The 20,031-nt window shown below is 32.8% G+C and overlaps 1 protein-coding gene across 2 annotated transcripts; it reads right to left on the reverse strand.

Moving 5' to 3' along the window:
* Positions 1–250: 250 nt before the first annotated feature.
* LOC112294761 (aldehyde dehydrogenase) lies at positions 251–5,048 on the reverse strand. Of its 2 annotated transcripts, XM_090244067.1 has the most exons (12): positions 4,794–4,959; positions 4,423–4,667; positions 3,464–3,711; positions 3,256–3,324; positions 3,005–3,101; positions 2,559–2,765; positions 2,272–2,387; positions 1,980–2,084; positions 1,684–1,856; positions 1,479–1,569; positions 1,019–1,168; positions 251–933 (listed from the first exon to the last, which is right to left on the reverse strand). In XM_090244067.1, the coding sequence occupies exons 3-12, from the start codon at positions 3,656–3,658 to the stop codon at positions 697–699; spliced, it is 1,440 nt and encodes a 479-aa protein (XP_090100193.1). In that variant the 5' UTR covers positions 3,659–3,711; positions 4,423–4,667; positions 4,794–4,959; the 3' UTR covers positions 251–696. The 2 variants fall into 2 exon arrangements, with proteins under 2 accessions (XP_090100193.1, XP_090100192.1); XM_090244066.1 differs by having other exon boundaries at positions 3,464–3,899; positions 4,423–5,048.
* Positions 5,049–20,031: the final 14,983 nt, after the last annotated feature.

Genomic DNA, 20,031 nt, shown 5'->3' on the forward strand with positions numbered 1-20,031 from the left:
CATTTTTGATTTTTTTACATTAAATGGCACCAAATTCAACATTACATCAATATTTAATCATTATTTGTAAGTTATGTAATGCAACATGAATCTTTAAATTTGTTTTTGCCTTAACATACCAAAGTGTATAATGCATAAATACAAAATCTGGTTTAGTTTTTTACTTAAAAAAATCAATATACTTTCCATAAAATATCTTAAATTTTTTAAAGAAAAAAAACACGTATTTTCTCTTTTCAAAGAGAGCATATGAAAAAATGTCTTTTAATAATATTTAGAAACTGGTGGGCCTCTCAACACCATTTTGCAGGTACAAGGTTAAACAGATCTTTACAGCAGTACAAGACAATTGTATCTGCTGGAGCCAGCAGATAAAGGCCAATAAATGACTTGGAGGATGAGACAAGGGTGTCGTGCTGGTGTCTGCATTTGTTGCAGTCTTTCTCAACAAATCAACACACATGCAGTGTCCCGATCGAACTCCCTACAGGACGAAGACGGGTGGGTGATGCTGTCCACAACAACATGGCTGTCTGTGCCTGGTCTGTGCTTGCCTTCAGCTGATCAGCTTTTTATTGCAGGACCAGCTTCTGTCAAGGCGTGGTTTAACTTGCTACAGCACTAGCACGCAATGATTGGTGTGATGACACCGGAGAAGCTTTGGCCTTACTGATCGATCTCCTCCCCAGATCAGATTTACTTTCTCCACCCCAGTGCGGCTAAGATGATGTCTATAATTGTCCCAGTAAGCAACGCTTTAATCAGACTTTGCTTCCTCACCGTGAAGGGAGGATACCTTGCAAAGACGTCACCCCCCATGTTCTTCACTAGGACTGCCTTGCGGTGGCTGAATGCGTCGAAAGTGGCTTTTCCATGGTAAGCGCCTGTGCCACTCTCCCCCACTCCACCAAAGGGCAGCTCGGGAATGATGAACTGCACATGGATGATTGATTACATCTCTCGAATTTGACAAAAGAAACAACGGCAAACTTCGTTGATGAGAGTAGAATCCACTTACTTGCAAAACACAGTCGTTCATCACTATTCCACCTGAAGATGTTTCGTCCCTAAACCTGTTGAATAGGTCTTTGTTGTTTGAGAAGACGTAGACTTCTAATGGTTTTGGCTTGTCGTTAATAATATTCAAAGCATGATCGACGTTTCTAACCTGCTCACACAAGCAAAACCCATAAAAGTTGGTAAGCAGGATCATACCAAATGTGTAAGACACTTGCGTCACTGAGAGTCACCTTACCCAGTATATGATAGAGTAATGGATGTGAAATCAGGTCAAATCCACAGATTATCTCTTAGCGCCTCCAAGGCTAATGGGCCTATCAAGTGTGGATTCTTAACTTACCAGACGTGATATCACATGAGTTAAGTCAAGATCATTCTCCTCAGGGAGATGGACCAAAATCAAACAAAAAAACATAAAGGAAATTTGCTTTACAAACACCTGGGTTTAAGATTCTTACTGTGATGATGGGCAGCATAGGGCCAAAGATTTCCTCGACCATGACAGGAGAGTCCAATGGAGGGTTATCTATCAAAGTTGGAGCAATGTATCTGTAAAGAAAACCATAGACAGTGTTGATGATCATGTGTATCAACTAAAAGACTAAGTCATAAACCATGCATTTTGATCTGAGCTAAGCAGGGTCAGAAGCATAAGCGTCTTACAATGACTTCTCGTCTCGTTCACCACCGTGCACAATTTTATCTGCTATGCTGGGGTCATCCAACATGCTTGACAGTCGTTGAAAGTGATTCTTATTTATAATGCGTGCCAAATCCACGGAAGCGCTAGGATCTGGTCCATAGAACTCAAGAAGTGTCTTTTGGAGCTGTTTGATCTGCAAGAGAAGGACCCAAATCCCTCTTTTTCAGCTGTGTCTCTTCAACCTCCAGGGGTAATCAGAACAAGAGCTTGAATTGACAAACCCAGAAATAAGGTCGACGAGAATGAAAACATGTACCAGGGTCGGTGCAAAATGTTCTTCAACCAAGACATAATCCGGCGAAATACACGCTTGACCAGCATTACTTCCATATTTTCCAACCATGATTCGCTTTGATGCCACCTGTAGTATCCTCCAGAAATTTATAGCTTGAAGTTAGCTTATTGTGATGAAAAATCCCGTAACCTTAACTGTTGCCAATCAGACCAAATTAGACATAAATTCACAAGCACAGACGAGATAAACACAGCAACCACCTTCGCAGCATCTTGCAGCGTACACTCAACTTCAAGAGAAATAACCAGCTTACCTTCAGATCAACCGAGTCGTCAATAAATAAGGGACACTTTCCTCCAAGCTCCAGAGTCACTGGCGTGAGGTGCTTTGCAGCAGCTCCCATGATAATCCTGCCCACCTTGGCGTTACCTGCAGTCTCAGCAAAACATGAACAAACCCCACATGTCATCGATCCTAACCAAGAGTTTGAAAATATCAGAAAATGAAAACCCATTCAAGTAGATATGATATTTGTGCTGAATGGGACTTTTATGTAAGACTCTGTTCGGGAGCCATAAAAGATGGTTACTAAAAATTCACCAGTATAGAAGATCTTGTCCCACTTCTGCTCGAGCAGCGCTGTAACCTCAGGAATGCTGCCTTCCACTACCTTGATTGCCTCGGTGTCCACATACTCCGGCAACAATCTGGCCAGGAGAGCAGAGGTCGCTGGAGCGATTTCTGATGTTTTTAAACAAACTGTACAGCCAGCAGCTATGGCTCCAACCACGGGATCAAGCGCCAACACTGCCGCAATCATCATGATGTCAAACCTCAGTTATGAATGTACCCTAATTAAAAATTATTCAGATCCCAAACCGAAACGTGGGCAGTATGTTTTATACAAATGCACGAAAATCATCAAAACTTAAATCAGAAGTATCAGAGGCCTCCTGATTACTTCAAAAACTAGGGCGAAAAGAATGCACCTACAACCACATTGTCTACTTGCGCTACTATTTAATGTTAGACGAGCGGAAACTTACGAAGAGGGAAATTCCATGGAGAAATGACTAATGCCACTCCAAGAGGCTCTGAAATCACCGAAGCATTTGCGGGCCAAACTGCCAATGGAATTGGTTTCTGCAGACGCAACATAGAAGTCAATCTTCATCACATGCTTCTGCCAAAACTTGTCGATCGTCTGAGCTTACAGCCCTGCTTTACCATGGTTAACATAAGTTCCACTACAATGGTCTGTAACCCACTGTAAGTAACTCATAGGAAAGAGACTAACCTTCTCAGGAGCCATCCACTTGTGCAAATTCTTCATCGTTGATTTACAAGCTGAAACAAGTACATTGACCTACATTTCTCGACAGCGAAGTGAGGATTAGTTTTCGTTTTAGTTTCTATGTCACAGCATTTGTTTCGAGCAAAATTGTGGTTTTGTCCGTGTAATAGATTGAAATCAATGTCATTGTAAAGAGGTAGGGGAGGTCTACTTCGGTGAGGAAGGACTCATAGTTCGACTTGTGTAAATCGGAGTGAAGAGCTGCATAAATATCATCTTCATTCTCATTCACAAGCTTCAGAACGGCGCGAATCTGGTCCAGCCTCCACTGCGCCGGCCTGGTGCGCGCCGTACGCAGAGTAGCACGCAATTCAGACACAATTTGAGGAGCATCGATGGTCGTCATGGAGAATCTCTCTTCTTCAAATCCTAGGACTTCAAGGGAGCTTTGAAAGAGACCTGAAGCAACCAAAAAGTAGATCCAAATCACAGACAGCTTTTCACTGTTCCAAAAGCAAAGGGCAGGTCCTTAAGTATAGGACTTCAGCTACATTAGCTGGATAAGTTTCTTCTGGGTTTGAAGTCCGCGTCGCCCTATCAGATTCTTGATCGAAGCACTGAAATCGGTAGTGTTCCTTGATTATAAGCTGTGCCCAATTTGACACTTGTATTAATTCCTTTTGAAAGCGAAGCCAGTGCGCAATAGAAAACTTATCAAGAAACATGGGTCGGACGATTTCAACAACCAAGAAATTGAAGTTTTTATAACTGCAGACAATGCACTTCGGCTTAAATCGAACTGGAGAATCAGGGTGGCCAGCATCAAACCCTACAATTTCTACTCCAAAAAAATCTAAGAATTTGGGAACACGCAGAGGATCCAATAGTGCAGCGCGAGTTGAATCCAATTCAGCAGGGCGACGTCGACATAGCGAGACAGTCACCACAAAAAAAAAAAAAAAAAAAAAAAAAAAAAAAAGTGTATATATATATATATATATATATACAAAAAAAAATCATCTTTCGTTCCAAATTACCAGTTTTGAACCCACCTACTCCAGGAAAACCTCTCATCCGGCGCAGAAAAATAAAACAAAATAAAATAAAAAACGGGGTAATTCACACACGGTGTGGCAAAACTGTTTCGCTCACTAAGTTCGGAATACTTACAAAGCTAGTATGGCAGCCCCGAACCACTCTCGCATCGACGTAATCCGACACCAACACAAGCTCCACCGGAGTATCAATCACACTCCAGTCTCTCAAACCAGCCCTGGGCGACAAATATCTCGAGGTGACAATGCCGAAAAACAGCACCAGATGACGTGGTAAGAACAAATCTCGCCCAAGCCGAACTCTTCCGAATCAAAGCCTTCGCTGACAATCCACCAGGTGGGCACCCGTGCATGCAACCGCTGCAACCACGACCAAAAAAGCACCAAATATAGAAAGAGCAGAGCAGAGTACAGATCAGAAGAGTGCAGAGGAGGACCCCGTGCTGAAGAAAAGCTACCCTGAGCTTTCGTGTGCTTCAAACTCACGTCTTGTTGTGAGAATCTGTTGCGTTTGTGCCTGTCTCTAGAGTTAGCTAGCTGGCTAGCATTGCTACTGCTTTGCCACCATGCTGCCAATGAGAGGCACCCTCCCGTTCTGTGCAAGCTCGAGCCGTCGTATAAGCTGGAGACGTGCCTTGGAAGCACTCGCGAAAGCTGGCTGAGGACTGTGAACAGTGGGAAGAAAACACGATAAGGAAAGAGGACAGAGGAAAGGGAATAACTAAGATATCAATCACAAGCAATCAAGCAAGTAAACGAAATCACCATCTCAATCCATAAAACGTGCATTGCAGCAGTGCACTGTCTCTTCCTGCTGCACGTTGCATTGATGAAAAGTGCCCTTCTGAGACCATCCTAGACCATCCCTCATTGTGAAGGGAGTGAGTGTGAAGGGAGTGAGTATGAAGGGAGTGAGTGTGAAGGGAGTGAGTATGAAGGGAGTGAGTGTGAAGGGAGTGAGTATGAAGGGAGTGAGTGAGGATGGTTTTTTTGGAACATCCTTTGAACACATTTGTTGTTGTGCTTGTTTTTCACTATTGGAATGTAGTCTCTTTTTTTTTTTTCTTTTTCTTTTATATTCTTTCTCGGTTGTGATAATTTTTAATTGAATGTAGAAATGAAGTTGGCAGAGCGTTTTGTAAATGGGAGATTTGTGTGGGTTGCATAAGTGGTACAATCTCTTTTAAAGAGGTTTGAAATCATAGAATGTTTAAAAACCAACTTATGCTTAAAAATCTAGGTATTGTTAAAAGTCAAAATACACTTGAGAGTCAATGTTTCTTAGATATTTTTTTTTGTTATTTTATCAACAAGTATCTACTTTTGCAAACACTTTTTATCTATATATATGTACACATGTAATAAAAGAGAAAGAAATAAGATAAAGGTTATTTTTATCCTCAGTCATTATTTTTTTTAATCTTATTACATGTGTGGCATTGGGTCTTTTTGATCTTTGGAAACTATCTCTTCATTATTGGAGAATGTTTTTATCTATTATTTATTTAAAATTCTTGATTTTCTATTTTAAAATATAAGCTATATTTTTAATTAAATATATCAAATTATGTTTGTGCTAATTTGATATTAATCTACATTAATTTCATTAAGTATCAATTTTTTATTAAATTCTTTTAATTATAAAAAATATAAACTTTAAGTCCTTATGTTTTACTTTATTTTTATTATTTACATATATGAAGAATAAAAGCACATCAAGTTTTGAAATTGAATTATAATTTTAACAAACCTTTCATTTCTTTTAGATAGTATATCAAAAGAGATTAAAATTCTTTACAATGTAGATAAAAGTTTCAGATTTGAAGATAAAAAATGAGAGAGTTATAACTTACAAGAAGACAAATCCACATTAAAATTGTAGGAAAAATTTCATGTCTTAAAGGATGATGTTAAAATTTATTTTTTATAATACTAGGAAAAAAATCTTAAATAATTATTATAAAAAATTCTTCTTTAAATTGGATTATTATCACTCTTAATTTTTTTTAAAGATAATTAAATTTTAGTATTCAAAAGATATAAAAGATATAAATCTTGAAAAAATATAAAAGATAATATAGTCATCTATCATTAAAGAAAGAAGAAGTAAAAAATAATATATATATATATATATATATATATATATATATATCTATATATATAATATTCTAATCCTAATTTAAGGTATAAAAATATAAGAATTTAGTTCTTGATTCTACAAGTCTTATATTTTAAAGATTTAGTCTTATCTAAGAATTTTTTTTAAAGTTTTTAAGGAATATATTCTATTTACATCTACTTCAATTGATAATTGTTTTACTTAAGTTAAATAAGCATCTATTAAACTACCTAATAATAAAATTAAAATAATTAAATTTTAGTATTTAGAAGATATAAAAGATATACATCTTCATAAAAAATAAAAGATAATATAGTCATATATCATTAAAGAAAGAAGAAATAAACAAAAAATATATATATAAGATATTAAAGAACTAAAATGACTATTACTAAGTACAAAGAAACTAGAGGTCTTTAAATTAGGATTAGAATATAAGAAAGGCATTGATAAGACTAACGTTGGCCTTATTCTTGTCTCTACATACTAACTACAAAAAAAAACCTTAAAGAAGCTTAAAAAAAAATTCTATAAGGCTTATAGAATCAAGAACTAAAGTCTTGTATTTTTAAAGATTTAATCTTGTTTAAGAATTTTTTTCAAAGTTTTTATTGAATATATTTAATTTATATTTATTTTATTTTTTTAAACTTAAATTAAATAAGCATCTATTATACTACCTTTCTTTTTAAGAAAAAAATACATGATGAATATTTAACTTATTACATTAGTTGATAAAATCTGAGATTCATCAAATTGTTGTTGTGATGGAATACGACTAATATGTAAAAGAGTGAAAAAAATGTTACATTATAGAAGATCTTATTTCAAAATATTATAGCAAATTATCTTAGAAATATAGATAATAGTCAAAAGATAGTAAAATTAAAAGTGCAAATACTGCCTCTATGCAAAGTAGGCTTCTACTTACTTTGTAAGGCCAAAAATAAGGCAAAATAAGGTAGATTAGAAAAATAAAGAATATAGACATATGTAAAAAAGAATTAGAAGTTGATTTTAGCAAAAATTACCTTAAAGAAATAAGAATTGATATTAGGAAAGGACCAATTGCCAAGCAAGATTGAAATTAGATCTTAAGGCACAAAACCATGCATCTATAGTGACTTCAAGGTTCTCTTGCAAATTAGAGAATAAGATTTGAGAGAAGACTTTATAAGGTTTTTTTGAACATGGATTTTGAATAATTTTAGTTTAAAATAACTTTATAAGAGCATTGCAAATTCAAAATTGTGTTCGTAAATGTAATTTTTGTGCAATAAAAAAAAATTACATTTAAGAGTATTTTGTATATTTGGTAATAGATCTATTGATAAAAATTTGTAGGTTTGTGATTATGATTTTTTTTATTACATGTTGTAAATTTGAGCATGATTAAAGGATTTTATTGAAGATTATTGAAGTTTAAGTGGATTAGGATCTTAGAATAGGGTTTTAAAGATTAGTGACGGTTTTTAAGATCTATAGCAATCTGCTAGTTGGATTGAAGTGAAATTTGCATATATAGATAGTAGAATTAAGTTCCAACATATATTTGAATTTTGAAAGATATTTAATCATAGAATTAAGATATTTTGGCTTAAAAAGTTTAGCATCAAGATTGGAAAAAGAGGCTAGCTAACATCCAAGCAGTTTTTAGGATTTATCTTTTATTTAATAAGTTGGATCTTTTTACAAATATTTTTATTTATTGCAAGCTTAGTTGTTAAGAGGTGTGAAAAATTTGAGTTGAAATCAATTATAAAATTTTTAATTTACCATAAGATTTATTAAGAATTTATTTAAGATTTAAGATTGATTTAAGATCTAGAATTTGATTAAGATTTGCGTAGGATTTGATTAGGATTTATCTAAAGAAATTCTAAAATTCAATTAAGATTTACCTAAGATTTGATTAAGTTTTTTTTTATGATTTGTTTAAATTTTTTTTAAAATATGATTAAGATTTGTCTAAGATTTGATTAAGATTTTTTTAAGATTGATTACTATTATTAGAATTGATTAGAATTTATTTAGAATTTTTCAAAGATTTTATAAGGATTTTTTTGGGATTTGATTAAGATTCAATTAAGATTTATTTGAGATTTATTTATCTTTTTTATATAATTTATTTAAAAATTTAATTTAACTTGATCAATATTTGATTATATTTGTTAAGCTTTAATTGTAATTTATAGATGATTCAATTTGAGTTGTTAGAACCTGTTGTTGTAATTTTCTTTTATCTTTCATAACTAAGTACTTGATACATTCTCAAGCAAGATTTTATATAATACTTCATCTTAAAAATAATATATTTTAATATTTGATTTCTATAATGGTGATTTATTGTCAAAGACATGAATTCTAATAAATTAAAACTCAATACATTCTTGTATTAGTAAAAAAGAATAGATATTCATTCAAAATTAATATAGTATTAAAATTAGAATGGCTATTTTTAAAGATAAAAAGTCTAGAAAGTCTTGAAATAAGACTAAGGATTTAAAAGACATTGACAAGAGTGAAGAAGGATTTACTTTTACTTCTATATATGCTATCTAATTAGGAGCTATCAGGCAACATTCTATAGAATTTATACGTGTCATGGACATACACATGTAAGCCAATAATTCCCTATATAAATATGTAGAAGTAGATAGAAGTAGGTAAAAATAAGTTAATTCTATAATATCTTCTAAGGAAGCTTTCTAAAAGCTTTATAGATACTACTTTGATTTTATAGGTGTCCATTGTTGACTTTTAGGTTAAAAACTTGGTCAATAAGTTAACCATGTGCCACACATGTTGGTAGCTTGAAGAGCAAGCTAACTATGTGGCAAACATATAGAAAAACTTGCCTTGTAAGTCAAGGCATGTATCATACAAAGTCAACACATATTAGAGGTCCTATATAATATTACAATGTAATCCCTAGTTAGATAGTATATATAAAGATCTTATTTCTATTTTGTCACTTTTTCTTTGACACGGATTTCATTGGTTTATGCATCATCTTCCAATTCATGTCTTTGACAGATTGATAAGAGTATACTCACAATATCAAAGCTTTATCTTATCTTGATTGAGATTGGATTACTCCTTTTTCATGATAAGACATAAGCATATTAGAAGTTACTTATCTTCTTCTATACTGATGTTATTCTTACTATTTTTTTTGTCGTTAAGTCCTTTCTTCTACTTATCTTGAGTGCTATTAGATATTTTTTTGAGTGTTATTATGATCGAGCTTATTAAAATGAAGAGTACTATGGCACACATGCAAGAGCAATTGAAGGAGTTGATGCTTGCATTGTATCAACTTAGCTTATTACTACAAGGATCAATAAGAATGGCAGGAAGTAAGGATATAGAGATGATTAGAGCTTCGTCAACATCTCCATCAAATCATGTCCCTCCACTCAGAGTAGAACATCCTTCAAGTATTAAAGAACCAAGAGTTATCATACCCAAGAAGTTTAATGGTACAAGATCTAAATTTTGAGGATTTATCAATCAAGTACAACTTGTGATTGAATTTTAATCTCAAAGCTATCCAATTTCAGGATCACAAGTTAGATTCATTGATACACTTCTTTCAAGTTTAGCACTATCATAGTTTTTATTTTTTCTTGAATGAATAGATCCAATATTAGATAATCTAGAGGTATTTTTAGTAAAATTTTAGTTCATGTATGAAAAACATGATTCAACTTGTATTGCAATCAAGAAGATCCATTTTTTACAATAGAGGAATCGATTTGTAACATTATATGCTTTATAATTTTGACAACTTGTAACTGATATTAATTGAAATGTTACTGCATTTATTAGCCAATTTCTCTATAGATTATAATATGAAGTAAAGAAATTGATGCTCAACTTATCTGATCCTTAAATATTGAGTCAAGTAATTGACTTTACTGTGAAGTATGACAATCAACTTTTTGAAATTTGATTTGAGAATTGCACAAGTGGGCCTCAAATTTATTACAATTTGATGGCAACACCAACATCTTCTCAATACATATATTCAAAATTAGAGGATATGTAAATTGATGTGGTACATTTTAAACCTCTTACCAAGCAAAAAAAGACTCATCACCGTCAAGAAGGATTGTGCTTATATTATAGAGAACCTAAATACATTGCTCAATATTATCCAAAGAAGCAACAAAATCCTCAGAACCATCTTCTTGTTTTACAATAGATATACATTTAGAATCTAATAATTATAAAGCCTTCGCTTTGATAAATTTAGGAGCCTTAGCTTGCTTCTTAGACATAAAATTTGTTAAAATACATAAAATACTACTAGTACAAAAAATTAAACCTATTCATATAGAAATCATAGATGGTCATTCATTATCTTCTGGAGATGTTACTTATGAAACATTTCCTATAGATATAGCAATAAATGGTCATAGTAGTTGTATAATCTTCAATATAATTAGATCTCTTTTTAATCCAATAATTTTAGATTTATCTTGATTGGAAAAATACAATCCTTGCATAGATTAGATTCTTTATATTCTTCATTTTTCTAAAAATATAATTAAGAGTGAAATTAATCTAGTAGAAAGTCATAAGTCTAGCACAATAAAACTTATATTTATAGGTGCAAGAGCTTTCTTATATGTTGCAAAAGAAGCATCACCTTGTGTCATTTATGTCTCACTTGTTTCTAATGATACAAAGACTTCAAGTGGCATTTGAAGCCAATATCAAGAGTTTTAAGATATATTCAAGAATACAAATACTTTTTTAGAACATCATTCCTATGACTGTTCAATTGACCTTCAAGAAGTAAGACAACTGCCATTTGGACCAATTTATAGTTTATTGCAAAATGAATTAGCTGAACTCAAGGAATATATTAAAGAAAATTTGGCCAAGAATTTCATACACCATTCAAAATCGCTGTCGTAGTGTAAATGCTTATAGTATGTAAAAATTAGTTAGAACACATTAAATTTTAATAAATCTAAATGTATGTTAGAGTGGATAATAGATTAAATTAAAAAGAGTTGGTATGAAAAAACTTTATTTTGTTTTCCTTACTTAGTTTGATTATAGTATATAAAAGTTATAGAACCTTAATGTTAAGTATGAAGCTTTGAGAGGAGATAAGGGACTAACGATGAAGATTTAAACTAATAGGAGGTTAATTGGGAGGGATGAAACCAAGGCATGGTTGGATGAAGGTAGAAATAAGGATCTTCATCTCCATTGGTCGAAATCCATGCCCAATGGGCTTTTAGGAGGCTGCCCGCGACCTTGATAAGGGTTTCGGCGACTTCAAAGAGGCAATTAGGAAATCGAAGGCAAGGATTGTAAAGTTTAGGATTTTGGCTACAATTTTTGTACAAATTTTATAGGGTTTGGAGTCAGGATGAATAAGTTATAGTCGTTTGAAGTTAAGGTGTCAATTTGAGACCTACTGCTACTCTTTTGAGTTTAAGAGGAGTCTTACGGAAGCTTTTGGAGATCGGAAGAAGCTGCTGGAAGGGCAACTTCAAGACATACATCTTTTGCAAAGGAAATTTTGCATTTGGAGTTTATGTGAAGGAGTTATAGGGAGTTAAAGACAGTGCATTCAAATCAAAGGCAGTAAGTGAGCGGTTTTGTTCAAAGTAGTGTTAGGAGCCATAACTTGAGTTTTCGAACGAAATTTTGGCTCAAACTTTGGAGGAATGTAAAAATTTGTGTTAAAAAGCTATATACATAAGTTTCGTGGCATTTGGACTTATGGTTTGTGAGATATGAAGAAAATTGCGTGCGGGTATATAAAGATTAGGGTTTGAAGCGACTGTTATGGTTTTGAAGATATCTCAAGATCCGCGACGAATTTGCGGTTGAAATTTGTTGTACAAATTAATAACAACATATCAGTACTTCGTATAAATTTTGATCTTGTTTGGACGGTTGGATCAAGAGTTATCAGGTGTTGAGGTTCGAGAGAATTTCCACACAAGGATATACAAGGTTTTAGAGTACTTCTACCATATTTTGGATGTTGTTGGTTATTTAAGACTTAAGTATTTGGTATAATTGTCCCAAAAGGAGAACTTATATATATAAAATTAGGGTTTCCTTATTTTAAGCTTGATTGAGCAATTAGTGACAACCAAAAGCCCATCACTTTCTTGAGGCAAAACCTCTCTACCCCGACATTGCCAATAGGAGTTCCAATCTTATTTATGAAGAAGAAAGATGGATCATTGCGGATGTGTATTCATTATCAAAGATTCAATAAGATCATCATCAACAATAGGTATCCTCTATTTTTGATATTTAGACTTTTTAATCAATTAAATCAAGCTAAGATCTATACAAAAATAGATCTAAGGAGAGTATACAATCTAGTACATATTAAAGAAGGAGATGAATGGAATTCTACGTTTTGAACTAGATATGGATATTTTGAATACAATGTCATGCTTTTTGGACTTATAAATACATTGATAGCTTTTCAACATCTAATGAATGATGTTTTTTGAGAATTTTTGGACAGTCTGTTATTTAGACAACATCTTGATCTATTCTAAGAATACAAATGAACATGAACTTCATGTTTGTCGTGTATGATAAAAATTAAGAAATACAAAATTCTATGCCAAGATAGAAAATTATATATTCTACACTACTTAAGTTGACTTCTTAAGATATCATTTCAAATGATGGACTTATGATGGATCCTAAGAAAGTTCAAATTATTATAAAATGGAAGATTTCAAATATGGTACAAGATGTCTAATGCTTTTTGGACTTTGCCAACTATTATCGGATCTTCATCAAAGACTTCTCTTGAATTGTAGCCCTACTTACACATTTGACTTGCAAAGAAAAACTTAAATGGAACAAAGAAGCTGAAGCATCTTTTGAAGCTTTAAATTCAGTCTTTATTTTTGCATCAATCTTATATTGTGTTGACTTTTTTAAGATATTTTTTATGGAAACAAACACAACAAACTTTGCTTTAGGTGCCATACTATCACAAATAGAAATATATAATAAACTTCACGCAATAGCTTTTTATTCCAAATTTTTTTTAACAACCAAGATTAATTATGAAATCATGACAAAGAGCTTCTTGCAATCGTGGATTCATTTTAAGAATGGCATCATCATCTAGAAGGCGCCTCTAATCCGGTCACTATTTATATGAACCATAAGAATTTTAAGTACTTCATGTCAACATATTTTTTGAATTGTCACCAAGCTTGTTGGAGTATGTCTTTATCAAGATTTTATTTCAAGATCATGTATCAACCAAAAAAACAACAAGGTTTATTAGACGCCCTTTCTAGACATTCTTATCTTATACCAAAAGAAGGAGATGTATCTTTTGATCAACAATGAATGATTTTTTTGAAATTAGAGTATTTTCATCTTTAAGTAATGAAATCAATATTGATTGTTGATTCTACTATTAAGAATTAAATCCAATCAAGCATGTCTTCTAATCTTCTTATTCACAATATCATGAATCCTTCTTTTAAGTTCCAAGATACTTCTAAGTTTGAGTTCAAAAACAACCTACTCTATTTTAAAGGTCGATTATATGTTCTAAAAGAAGAAGCACAATTATGTATTCTTCAAGTATGTCATGACTTTTCAGCAGTAGGACATTTTGGATACAATAAGACTTTAGAGCTTATATCTAGAGATTTTTGGTAGCCACAAATATGGAAGGGTATGAAAGACTTCATTCAATCATGCAAGATTTGTTCAAGATCAAAAACTCTTGATCATTGACCTTACAGACTTCTTCAACCATTACTTATTCTAAAACAACTATGGTCTTTTGTTTCTATGGATTTCATCACGAATCTTCTAATCTGAGGTTCTTATGACTCTATATTCATGAAAATAGATTGTTTTACCAAGATGGCATATTTTGTACCATATACAAAATCTATCATAGGTAAAGAAACAACTAAACTCTTTTTTGACAATATCTATTCCTATCATGGATTATCCAAGGATATTATATCTCTTAGGAGAACTCAATTTGTATTAAGATTTTGGTAGACTCTTTTCAAGATTCTAAAAGTAGATATAAAACTATTTTCAGAATTCCATCCTCAAACTGATGCATAAACAAAGTGTATTAATCAAATTTTGGAGCAATACTTAAGATATACTATCAACTACTAACAAGATGATTGGACAACTTTTTTGCCATTAGCAGAGTTTGCTTATAATAACACAATACATTCTTCTACAAAACAAACACCTTTCTTTACCAATTATGGTTATCATCCACAACTTGATACTTTTGACTTTTCAGAAGTTGATAATCCTATGGTGGAAGATTTGACAAATCATTTGTCATAGCTAGATACAGCAATGAAGGTGTAGTTAAAAGAAGCTCAAGAACAATAAAAGATCAATGATGATGTCTATCAAAAGAAACAACTACTATTCTATGTGGATGATAAGGTGTGATTACTTCATTGCAATATCAAGACTACTCATCCTTATAACAAGTTGGATTATTGTATGCTTGGACCATTTCTTATTTTTACACAAATCAATCTACTTGTATATTATTTATACCTATCGAAGTCAATAAAAATCCATCTAGTATTCCTTGTGTCTCTTCTTAAACCATACAAGACAATAGATATATCAAAAAAAAAAAAACAAGCTCCACCTCATCTTATAGAAGTGGACAATAATAAAGAATTTGAAGAAAAAGAAGTCTTATCTTACACTCAAGGCAATGCCAAAATAAGTTGGAATATCTTATTAATTGGCATAGATATAATATTAGTAAATTTACATGGAAGCCAACAAAGAATCTTTCAAATGTAGCAAAGAAGATAGAGACTTTTCATCGACAACATCTATCAAAATTAAAATAAAGACTTTTTTTATAAAAGAAATAAGATCTAGGGAGGATAACATTCTACTTTCAATCTTTGTTTGTAACATCTTTGTATTTGTAAAGCTGAAGAGATGGAGAACTAATAACCCATGGATTTGACTGAAGTATCTTTGTTTGTTGACTTGGTCGATGAAACATTACAATTATCACAACCATGAAGACGACGCAATCGAGATGGAGTTCTTCTAGAATGACATGTTTTTCCTCAAATAGATGGTGAGATACAATATATTTGATATTTCGAACTTAGAAGATACTCTTGATGTTTGCTAATTTTATTAGAGGTAGGAACAACTCCTAGCAGTGTGATTATCATTTTACTTATTCTACAATTCCTTTCAGAATAAACTTGTATAGGAGAATTTGAACATAGAGAAAGACTGAGTGCATGAGTTTCACTTGTTAGGGTCACACAATTAATCGTATTCTGAACCACTAAAACACCAAGAAATACTACAATACTTTCTTCCAGTAACAATACTCCTTCATCAACTGATAACAATAGTGTACAACCTTGCTCTCTCAAAAGACCGCTCAAAATACATAATTTCCACCCAACACCAAAAATAATAGACTTCACTTTAATAATCTAAATTCACATAATTTTTGTAATCACAGACTTCTTCTGTCAAAACACACATAACTTTCAATAAACAAAAATCATAATCTTCCAATAACTCTTCATATAATTCAATCACTCAGTGCTCCAATTACATAATCAATAACTCATAAATCAATCTCTATTTTATTCCACAGACTCATTTCTCAGTATTCAAAAACTATCCATTATTCTTCAATAACAAAGAAAATAAGGAAACAAAGAGATAGCACCAAGCTCACCCCAGCTCATGACTACCACAGTCTGGCATTGAGACTAACTTCTATAACTCTTATATATTTATTCTTTATTCTCAGATTCTAACAGTAAACTTGTAATTAACTGCTTTTAATAACTAAGTTAACCATCCATCCTCTTGAACTGACTATTCTATAGACTATTAGTCTATTTTATTAATATCTTATAGAAACAAATTAATATCTATTCTACATAGCCCTACTCCTATCTATGCAGCATCCTCGCAAATATAGAATTGTTACCTATCTAATAACTACTTAACAAATCTCTACAAAGTTATTATTTCCTCTAGCCCACCCAATTGATCGTTTGTTGCATTGTCTAATGAAGGTTCTACCAATTCTGGTTCTAAATTCAAATCTTCTTCCTCCTCCAATCCGTCCATCGACTCCTTCCTCAACTAGTTTGAGAGATCTTCATTATACTTGACTTAAGCCTCCAGTTTTAAGATCTAGGCATCATGGAGTTCCAACTGATGTTGCTGCTGACTCATCCATTCTGAAATAGCTTCAATTGAAGCTTATGACTGGCTCTTCACTATTAACTCTTCCGTCAATTTTGCCACCTTAGCTTGTAAAACTTTGATTTTGGACCTCAACTTCTCCGTTTTGCATCTAGATAGGTCATTCAATGCCGCTTTTTCTTTCGTCAATAACTCTGCCTTGTCTCGTTTTGCTTGCAACTAGCATTTAAATTTCTTCCATTCCAAATTCCATGTCTTGCGATTTTAGATCAATTCGTCCCATTGTCCTTCCACAATCTGTAAGATGTATTCTTTTTCTTTCATCGAAGTTTCATATTGGTGAATCAATTTTTGCTCCAATACTAGCTTAGATTCTCCAATTTCTTTTATAGTCCATTCTTGCTCTTCAATTCTTCAGTTTTGCTCTGATATCACCTTCTTACTATCTTCTTAATCCTTTTTGTTACTGCCCTCTACATCCAATGCTCGCACCATATAATATATTTGTGAAATGTGCCTCAATAAACCATTTTTAAGAGATATTCCTTCAGACAATCGACCCTGTGGAAATGCCAACTGATTAATATCCATTGAAATTGGGATTTCATTCTCCTCCTCTATCGTGAAATAAATTGGAACTCGTTCTGATTCAATAATTGGAATGACCCCTTGTGCCACTATATGACTTGACTCTCCAATTTCATATATTACATCTGTTGTATTGACATTCTGTGCCAACAAATTTCATTCTCTCTATGGAGGCACTGGCACTGATATAAGACTTTTCTCTTTTGGCAGTGTTTGACGTAATATGTGCACCATCACAGCACACACATAATTGGAACAAAGTAAATATGTGAACTTCTCTAATTTCCACTTGGCTCCTATCTCCGCATAAATACGAGTGGCTATATAAGCTGTCTAGTTAAACACCATTCCTTCAAGTACTCTTACTACTGCATATAATAACTGTTTGGACATATATATGGGGTATCAATACAATTCTAATCGCCTCACCACAAAACGGTGTCAAGGTAGAAAGAATTTGCCTCAAGAAAACGTTGGACTTCTGGCTGTTATTAATTATTCAATCAAGCTTCAAAATAAAGGAAGCCCTAATTTTATACATAAAATTTTCTTTTTGAGCAATTACACCAAATACACAAGCCTCAAGTAACCAACAACATCCAAAATATGATAAATCCTTTAAAACCTTGTATATTCTTATGTGGAGATTTTTCCATACTTCAACACCTCATATCTCCTAATCCGACCATCCAAACAAACTCAAATTTTACATGAAGTACTGATGTATTCTTATTAACTTCTACAACATATTTCAACTGCAAATTCATTGCGGATCTTGAGATATCTTGAAAAACCTAACAGCCGCTTCAAATCCTTGTCTTTATACACCTGCTTGTAATTTTCTATGTATCTCACAAAATATAAGCTCAAATACCACGAAATTTATATGTATAGCTTTTTAGCACAAAATGTTACATTCTTCAAAAAGTTGAAGCCAAAAATTCGTCCGAAAACTCAAGATATGGCTCCAACCATTACTATAAACAAAACCGCTCAATTATTGCCTTTGAGTTGGAAGCGCCGCCTTCAACTCCTTATAACTCCTTCATATGAACTTCAAAAGTAATAACTTTTTTATAAAAAATGTAGGCCTTAGAATCGCAGTTCTATTTGCACCTTTTGATCATCAAAATTTACTATACAACTCCTTGTATCTTCAAAAGAGTAACAATATATCTTAAATTAATACCTTAACTTCAAACGGCTATAACTTCTTCATCTTAATTCCAAATTCTCTAATTTTCTACAGAAATTATATTCCAAATTCTAAATTTTATAATCCTAGCTTCTAATCTCCGAATGCCTTCTTTGAAGTCATCAAAATCCTTGTTAAGGTTGCGTGAAGCCTCCTCAAAGCCCATTGGGTATGGTATTTGACCAATAGGAATGAAGTTCTCCATTCCTAGCCTTCATTCGACCATGCCTTACTTTCATCCCTCCCAATTAGCCTCCTACCAGCCTTCCACCTTCTCCCAAGGCTTCATACTAAATATTTAGGTCCTATATATATATATATATATATATATATATATATATATTTAATGTCAAAATATAAACAAGTAAAGAAACAAAGTAAAGTTTCTTATACCAACTCCTTTTAAATTAATCTACTAGCCATTCTAACACACATCTAGATTTATTAACATATAATATGTTTTAATTAATTTTTATATACTATAAGCAATTACAATATGATAACGGAACCATTTCACAATTTTCGGTGCAATTGCCTTAACAATCTCTCAACTTTGGCACCTCTCAAAGGCCGACATACCTCCCTTGAAATATCTTCCTGGACTGAAGTCGCTTAAGTCATCACCCTCTATCGCAATCTCTCGAATGGGGAGAAACAACACCTTTATCAAGATTATTCCATCAATGCCAATAATTTGCCCTTGTACGACACTCGATCTATCCTCCACATCATAATTTGTAATATATTCCTCCACAAATGACAGATTAATTGATAGTAAGCGATCTGACTAGTGCAAAAATTAGAACAATTGTGTATTTCAAAAGTCTTTCATTCTTCTCGGCATCTAGTGGATATCTAACTTCATCGGCTCCATATTGGTAATAATTATCATAGAAAGTGGTTTTGATGCACATTAAGCTCTCATATTTTGACTATTATCCTCTTTGTCTGTAGCTCGCTTTGTACTTTCAATTGCGATGACATTCACTCTCTCAAACTCTTAACTGGAACTACTACTCTCGAATACACAAGAAATATAAGAAATGGTAATTTTAGAAAAAAAAACAACTCAAAATGACACCACAAAATGACCTTTAACTGGTGCCCCACTCCTATTCTCTTACTACCTGGTGATAATGACAACATGTTACCCATACTGTTCGTTTTTCACCTCCGTCCCATTTAACACATTAGTAATTACTAACTATCCTTTAAGCCACCTCTACACCCTAATGCACTTATACCTTACCTAGGTCTATCCTAAGTCCATTCGAAGTCACCTCTCCCCAAAAAATAAAAATCCGTCTCGAGTTTTATATATTAAATAATCATAATCGATTCCCGTTAATGCGAGTACTGAATCAATGGCCCATGAAATCCTCCAATTGAATAGATCCATTGAAAAAGCCTTCAATCACTCGATACGATCCATACTAGTGAACTTAAAATTTGTTTGAAAAATGAGTAAATTGGCTATCATACAGTAATATCAAATCATTGGGCATAAAAATCTTCGGACGTAATTTACTATCATAGTATCTCATCTACCGTTTTTGAGTTGCTTCCATGTTGAAAAGAATTGTAGCCCATATTTCATCCAATTCTTCCAATTT

Source organism: Physcomitrium patens, chromosome 17 (assembly GCF_059467195.1).
Source record: "Physcomitrium patens ecotype Gransden chromosome 17, ASM5946719v1, whole genome shotgun sequence".
In the NCBI taxonomy this organism is placed as follows: domain Eukaryota; kingdom Viridiplantae; phylum Streptophyta; class Bryopsida; order Funariales; family Funariaceae; genus Physcomitrium; species Physcomitrium patens.

Coding starts and splice junctions, on each gene's coding strand:
- LOC112294761 (XM_090244066.1), bottom strand. CDS start 3,658: ATGACGACCATCGATGCTCCTCAAATTGTGTCTGAATTGCGTGCTACT. Junction 3,325..3,463: donor ATGAGTCCTTCCTCACCGAA/GTAGACCTCCCC, acceptor CGAGAAATGTAG/GTCAATGTACTTGTTTCAGC. Junction 1,857..1,979: donor AACATTTTGCACCGACCCTG/GTACATGTTTTC, acceptor CTTCTCTTGCAG/ATCAAACAGCTCCAAAAGAC.